This window comes from Alosa sapidissima, chromosome 19, assembly GCF_018492685.1.
Source record: "Alosa sapidissima isolate fAloSap1 chromosome 19, fAloSap1.pri, whole genome shotgun sequence".
NCBI classification, from domain to species: domain Eukaryota; kingdom Metazoa; phylum Chordata; class Actinopteri; order Clupeiformes; family Clupeidae; genus Alosa; species Alosa sapidissima.
This window is the reverse complement of record NC_055975.1, coordinates 21,438,611-21,446,110: the sequence shown is the minus strand read 5'-3', so window position 1 is coordinate 21,446,110 and position 7,500 is coordinate 21,438,611. Positions and strand designations below refer to the sequence as shown.

The window sequence follows — 7,500 nt, the reverse complement described above, 5'->3', positions numbered from 1 at the left end:
AGGCCAGCAACCACAGAACTGGAACTCTGCGCCCCGCACATGAGGAAAGGAAGTCACTACAGACACACAGAGAGAGAGAGAGAGAGAGAGAGAGAGAGAGAGAGAGAGAGAGAGAGAGAGAGAGAGAGAGAGAGAGAGAGAGAAATGAGACAAGGAGCAGAGGAGAAGAAAAGAGAGAGTTAAGAGGGAGAGAGGTGAAGAAAGAAAGGGGGGAAATCAAATGGAGGAAAAAAAGAGGGTATGTAGCAACATCCTCACAATGTGCTGGCAACAATGGCCATCTCAATCCCCTGGAGTTGTCCTCAATGAGGAAGGTGTTTTGCACCACACGAGGGGCAGGAAGGGGAGGTAGGAAACTGAGAGAGAGTGAGAGAGAGAGGGGGAAGAGAGAGAGAGAGAAAGAGAGAGAGAGGGAGGGAGGGAGAGAGAGAGAGAGAACAAGGGAAAGAGGAAAGGGATGGGATGTGAGGAAGGTGTTTTGCACCACACGAGGGGCAGGAAGGGGAGGTAGGAAACTGAGAGAGAGAGAGAGAGAGAGAGAGAGAGAGAGAGAGAGAGAGAGAGAGACAGAGGGAGAGAGAGAGAGAGAGAGAGAGAGAGAGAACAAGGGAAAGAAGAAAGGGATGGGATAAGTGAAGGGGTCTTTTGATGTGGCTTACAAAAGGCTCCAGCACAGTTCTTTCTGAGAGGAGAGAAAAGGAGAGTGCAGGGCCTGTCGCTGCTCTAATGGCTGACTGTGCGCATCGCGGAGATTGGCCTTGTGAGCTCCGTATCTCCGTGTTGGGGAGGCACCGTTGGGGATGAAGAGGAGTTGTATCACCCGCATCTCACAGCCTTAAGGCAGAGCCCTCAAGATGGACTGCTTTCAACTGGGCCACCAGCCCAACCCGTGCCATTTCCGGACCGAGAGCTTTGCAATGACCTGGGAACGCCTGGTGCTCAAACAAAGTAAATGCCCACACACTGAAGAATGGAAGTAATGGAAGTGTGTAATGGAAGTAATGGAAGTGTGTGTGTGTGTGTGTGTGTGTGTGTGGATGGGGGATAGTCAAGGATGGGAGACTCCCCTCAATCAGGACAATATGTGAAATGGCAATTGCAGTTATCAGCAGAGCCCCAGGAATGCACCATTAGCAGCAGTCCACAGGACTGGAGCAGGGCTCCCTCTCCTAGAGCAGGCTGTCTGAAGACCCTCTCAGGACACATGCCTTTATTAGTGGCCTAACACGGCAACAGGTGAGCACGACTGACGATGGAGGTGGAAGATCTCTATCTCAATATATTTCTCCATCTCTCTCTCTCTCTCTATCTCAATATATTTCTCTCTCCATCTATCTATCTATCTATCTATCTATCTATCTATATCTATCTCTCTCTCTCTCTCACACACACACACACACACACAGAAGCTCCTGTATGTTGGAGTGTGAGGTGGTGTGAGACTGCTTGCTGGACTGTTAATCACTGGCCAACAAGCATGTGTCTCATGTCTGAGTGGCCTCAGCAAGAGTGATAAGAGATGGATGGACATTTAGGAGGGGTGAGGCTATGGGGTGTGTGTGTGTGTGTGTGTGTGTGTGTGTGTGTGTGTGGATGGGATTGGGTGGTTGGGGAGGGGAGGGGGGGGGGGGGGGGTCGTCTACAGAAGCAATGGAATGGAAAATCTGAGAGAAGGCTGCAAAGAGAGGGGAAGTCCGAAAAAATTGTGAAGAGACAGAGAATCAAGAGTGTCAGAAGAAAAGGAGGATGGAGGGAAGGAAAAGAAAAGAAAAAAAGAGAGTGAGAGAGAGAGAGAGAGAGAGAGAAGAAAGCCACAACAAGACATGACAAACACACACGCACGCATGAGAGGGACAGAGAGAGGGAGAGAGGGAGGGAGGGAGAGAGAGAAGGACAGGGGCAGGGAGGCATAGAGAGACAGAATGGGTTTTGGAGAGACATCCGTCGATAATGACAGATTACTGTAATTCTGGCTGTCAGGCCCATCGACCTGTGCTACTCACGCCAATCAATAGCTCAGTCCAGTATCGAGCCCCGACGCAGACACACAGATGGGCGAGATTGCTGAAGGCGAGAGACTCAAGCTGGGCCCAACAATCTCAGCCGCTCGCAGCACATGGCAGATGAGAGCGGCTTTTCCCCCTTAGAGCGGCCTCCTCTTGTTCCCCCCCCACCACCCCCCCCGCCTCCCCCCCCGCCTCCCTCTATTGCTCCTCCGTTCCCCTCGTACACCCCCCCCCCTCCCTCTATTGCTCCTCCATTCCCCTCGTACACCCCCCCCCCCCCCCCCTCTCCCCATTTTCCCGCTCTGTGTCGGTTCGCTTTGTTTTCAGGCTGTGAGCATCTCGGTCTTTTCAAAAGAGAAAGGGGGCAGCTTTAAATGGAGGTTACAGGCTGGAGTACTGAGAAAGAGAGGGTGGTGTGGAGGTGTGTGTGTGTGTGTGAGTGTGTGTGTGTGTGTCTGTGTGGGCTCTTTGTTACTTATGAGCGGCCATAATATGACTATTATCACTGGAAATAAATAAATAACTATGAGAGGCCTTTGGAGGTGGTTATCTGGTTAAAATGCATAGACAGGAGAGGATAAAGCTGGAATGATGGGCTGAGTAAAAACCGTTCCAGACCTCGTCTCCAAATGCCACACATTTACACACACATATGTAAAGCAGGCATGTGTGTGTGTGTATGTATGTGTGTGTGTGTGTGTGCTTTTTTTCTTTGTGGTAAGTGGTACTCCTTGGTTGTTAAACTTGTGCATAACCACCCTCTATTTATCTTGCACTAAGGTACTATGTATTGTACTCTAGGGTCTCCTTTATGCAATGCAGCTTGAATGTCAGTCTTCATCTCGAGCCGCTTTGGATAAAAGCATCAGCTAAATGAATACATGTATTGAATGTGTGATCTTTTCAGACAGACAGGCTCTCCTCCACACACTCTGGGCTCAGCCTGCTAGGCGAGCGCAAGCCTTCACATGTTGACAGGAGCAAACGCAAATGTCTTAACGTCTTAATTACACACCTCTGGTTGGCTCGCTCGCTCTCCTGGGGTGGGGTTGGGGGGGGGGGGGGCAGCAAGGAGAGAGGGAGGGAGGGAAGAGAGTGAGATGGAGATAGAGAGAGGGATGGAGGGGAGGGTGGGGAGAGGGCAAGAGAGAGAGAGAGAGAGAAGGATAGAGGGAGGGGGTGGAGGAGTGTTGGTGGTCAAAGTGGGCAATGAGTGAAGAAAACAGATGAGAAGAAAAAAGGGAGGGACAAAAAGACAAAAAAAAAAAAAAGATTTCTACTGAACTATTTTGAAAGCAAATGGCTGTGCAATGGGAGCTGTTAGTGGGCAATTGTGTGTATATGTGTGTGTGTGTGAGTGTGAGTGTGAGTGCATGTGTTTCAGTGTGTGTGTGTGTGTGTGTGTGTGTGTGTGTGTGTGTGTGTGTGTGTGTGTGTGTGTGTGTGTGTGTGTGTGTGTATGTGTTTTGCAGGTGATCAGAGCGATTCCATCACCTGCACGCCAGCGATGCACAAGCCCCGCTCGCTTTCATTTGGAGCGCGAGAGTAAGACGTCAATAATTATCGAACAGAGGGAGTGAGCGAGACCAAGACAGTGACCATGGGAGCGCGAGAGAGAACAAGCGAGCAGAGGAGCGTCGCCCGCTCCCGCCTCGTCCTTCGCTTCCTGGGCCCAGAGCCGTGGCGGAGGCTGTCCGTCGATAGAGCGCAACAAACCTGGACAGACAGGAGGGACGGAGGACCGAAGTCATCTCTTACCTCATTTCAGATCATCTCTTCTCTTCACATCTCATCTCATCTCATCTCATCTCACACATATAGATGACCAACATACATGGCTGCACACATTTCAACACGAGACATGTTTACGTTATAGAGAGAGAGGGCATCACAGAGTCGAGTGCAGTAGCAAAGTGCGTAACTATGGTTGTTGTGCGACAAGTGGTCAACAAGACTCTTATATACAAACTTCTCCAACTACATGTGCAGAGAAGGTGTCAATGGATAATAAGAAAGAGTGTCAGAGAGCAAAGCATTCTTGTGTGTGTGTGTGTGTGTGTGTGTGTGTAGGTACTAAAAAGGATACAAATTCTGGTAGAGTGGGATGAGAGACTTGAGAGCTCGGCTGGCGTTGAGTGCTGTCGCTCTGACCACTGTGGGCAGGATCTTACTGTCCACTATGGCCCCGTCAAACAGGGGCCCAAAGAAGGGCACCTGGGGAGGACAGTGACAGAGGAGAGAGACATGTAGATTCATTAAAGCTCTTAAAACTCAAAAAAGATCAGAGCAGGACTGAGGTACGGTAGAAAAGCAGAGCCGGTGTCCCAGACTCAAATTCAAATTCACAACGCTTTATTGGCATGACAATTTGTGAAGAAAGTGTTGCCAAAGCATACAGTATCTAGAATTCATTGAGACTAATGACAGTCATAATCTGTGTCAGAATCAGTCAACAAAATCTGTGAATACATATATATATATATATATATATATATATATATATATACATAATAAAAAAAATACTCTCTGCTGAGATTAGGCAGACAACTGAAGGACATTGAAGCTACTGACATAATGAGCTGAGCAGCATTTTGAACTTGGTGACTAACATTAGTGTGATGTGATTGTCACAGTCACATATTATTTGACATTTTGTCACAAGGTTCTAGGTTCTTGGCTAAATAATTCATTTCAAGGGATACATTTAGAACATTTACATTTAGCAGACACTACATCCAAAGTGCCTTCAATTCTATTGTCAATTCTATTACTACATTGTCCCCGGAGGCACCTTGGGGTTAAGTGCCTTGCTCAAGGGCACAACGGTAGAAGTTGGGATTTGAACCCACATCTTTTCTGTCTGGGCCATCTAAGACATCTTGAGCATTTTTAGGCCTGGGTGATTCTGTGAGGGCCCTTAACCACGCCCATAATGTGACACAGAAGGCAGCTGCTTAGCGCTTTAGCCAAAAACAGATCAGGAAAACAAAAACACACAAAAAAACAAAAATAACCACATCAACAATAAAAACAAGAAAACTAACAAAATAATCTATTTATGCGCATCAATGCATTGCACTCTGTTGGTCCCCATTAAAGTATAATCTCATCATGTCTGGTGTTTCAGGCCTGATTCACAAGGGCTGGCGTTTTAGTCTAGAACATTCCTTTTGAGTATTTCTAAACGGATAACAGAGTCCAGCCTTTAAGCCTGGGGCCTGATGTGTGGAACGTAGGAAAAAAAAAAAAAACCAGAAACAAAATCCTGAAACAAAACAGAGGAATACAACCACCAGCCCTGATACACAGGGCCGGTCACTTAAATTGACTTTCATAAAAGCTTAAATTGACTTTCATAAAAGCCAGGCCCCTCTCCTCTCTCCCCTTATCTGACCATCTTTCTGCATTTCCTCAGAGTCCACTAGCCCGGGACAGGACAGAGCGCCGTGCTCCTCAGATCCATCTCCATGCCGGAATTTAATTCTGAGAATCCCGAGAATCGGATTAACCGCGGGACATAACTGAACAGGAAGTAAGGCCGAGGCCCCGACAGGGACATTTGTGTTTATACAGAGTCCCCTTGTTTGCCCCTCCCCTGCCCTGAACCCTGCCTCGGCCCCCGACGCTTGCGGTCGACTGTGAAACGCGAGAGCTTCGCTGTTCAAAGGGAGGCGGCCACCAACCACAGGCTTAGCTCCAGCATGCTAACCAGCTCATGTAATGCAAGCCCAGGAGGCCAGCGATGGATGGCAGTCATCAAGGGCTCCATAATGAATGCACTCCATATGAATCATCATAAATCATGAATCATTATCATATAGAATTTAGAGTGTTTTCCCATTTGCTTTGCATTCACATTACCAGTTTAAGCCGAGCAGATTCAGACATTAATGTGGGCTGGAACTACAGCCACAAAACACATAAATTGGTTAACACTTTGCATTTTTCTTGTGCAACATCGTGTTGAAACAGAGATAAGTGCTGTTGCATGTTGCTGTATGTTGTAACATACAAGTGTATGTGATTGGTACTTGTGGGACGGACTTAACAGAGGACCTTTGTGAGATCACTCAGATACCAAACACAGCTTTGCGTATGAAAGGGTTGTACAGATGTCCAGTCAGTGTGTGTGTGTGTGTGTGTGTGTGTGTGTGTGTGTGTGTGTGTGTGTGTGTGTGTGTGTGTGTGTGTGTGTGTGACCCACCTCTGGTTTCTTGATGATTTGGATGCTGTACATGTGGTTCTTCATGGGGTAGATGATGATGAGGACGTCACCAAACTCAGTGGGGATGATGCCTCTCCGGTAGTCTCGCGAGTGCTCCGACCACACAATGTGCACCTCGTCATTCCCCAGGTGCCTCAGCTGAAAACACAACAGGGAGGCAGGGTTAGGAACAGAGAGTGGATTTGGGAGTGATATCTTCAGATATCAGCCAGACCGCTAAGAAAACAAAGTAACATCAAGAAATTAGACAAACCCTTACAATATTTTATACAAGACTACTGAAAATCGATTGTGTGGTTGACTATCTCTGTGCAGTATAAAATCTTCATGCCAGTATAATAGCGTGACTGATTTGACTTATTAAGTGCTTATGAATCAAAGACTTTGACTCCATGAGTGTACTCCTCCTTCTCGAGTATTACTCAAAAATACTTCTGTCTTAAGAATTAAACAATTAAACACCTTGTCTACTATTTTGTCACAATTAAAAGAACCCTCCAAAAAAAACTCCACTGGCCCCAAAAATTCTCTCTCTCTGGTCTCTCTGTGAGCAGGCCAGGAGACACACAGACACACACTTCAGCATGGATTTGACCGCAGCAGGGTGTGAACAGCATTCCCTTTCATTTGGGTGCCTGCTATTGACCTTGTGAAGTTCTTAAAGAGGTGGAGTGTAAGAGTGACAGAGAAAGAGGGAGAAAGAGAGGAGACAGAGAGTGAAGGACAAGGACAAGACAGACAGAGAGAGAGAGAGAGAGAGAGAGGAGAGAGAGAGAGAGAGAGAGAGAGTGAAGGACAAGGACAAGACAGAGAGAGAGAGAGAGAGAAAAGAAGACCAAATAGGAAACGGGAAAGGAGACGACAAACACAAAGAGAGAGTGAGAAAAAGTGAAAATGAAAGAGAGATGCAAAGGAAAAATAAGCCTAAAGACAGACAAGAGACAGTGAGGCAGCGCTGACACAAAGAAAGAACTAGCCAGAGAAAGATTAAGATGGGCATACAGAAAGGGAGAGACACACACAGACACAGACACAGAGACACACACACAGACACAGACACAGAGACACACACACAGACACAGACACAGAGACACACACACAGACACAGACAGACAGACACACACACAGAGTCTCTCCTCTCATCCATCTTTTGGGGCACATTCAATCTTCCCCTCACCCACCACTCCATCACTGCTGAGAGGGGCCATCAACACATGGCCTCGGCCCTCAATTCACACATCTTGCTTTGGCCAATCACAGTGTATCAAA

At 47.4% G+C, this 7,500-nt stretch overlaps 1 protein-coding gene across 1 annotated transcript in view; it reads right to left on the bottom strand.

Moving 5' to 3' along the window:
• The window catches only part of ralgapa1 (Ral GTPase activating protein catalytic subunit alpha 1), an 80,985-nt gene that overhangs the window by 19,354 nt on the left and 54,131 nt on the right, over nt 1–7,500 (bottom strand). The window contains 2 exon segments of the mRNA XM_042072112.1: nt 4,093–4,220; nt 6,211–6,369. Coding sequence (XP_041928046.1) covers nt 4,093–4,220; nt 6,211–6,369 — 287 coding nt within the window.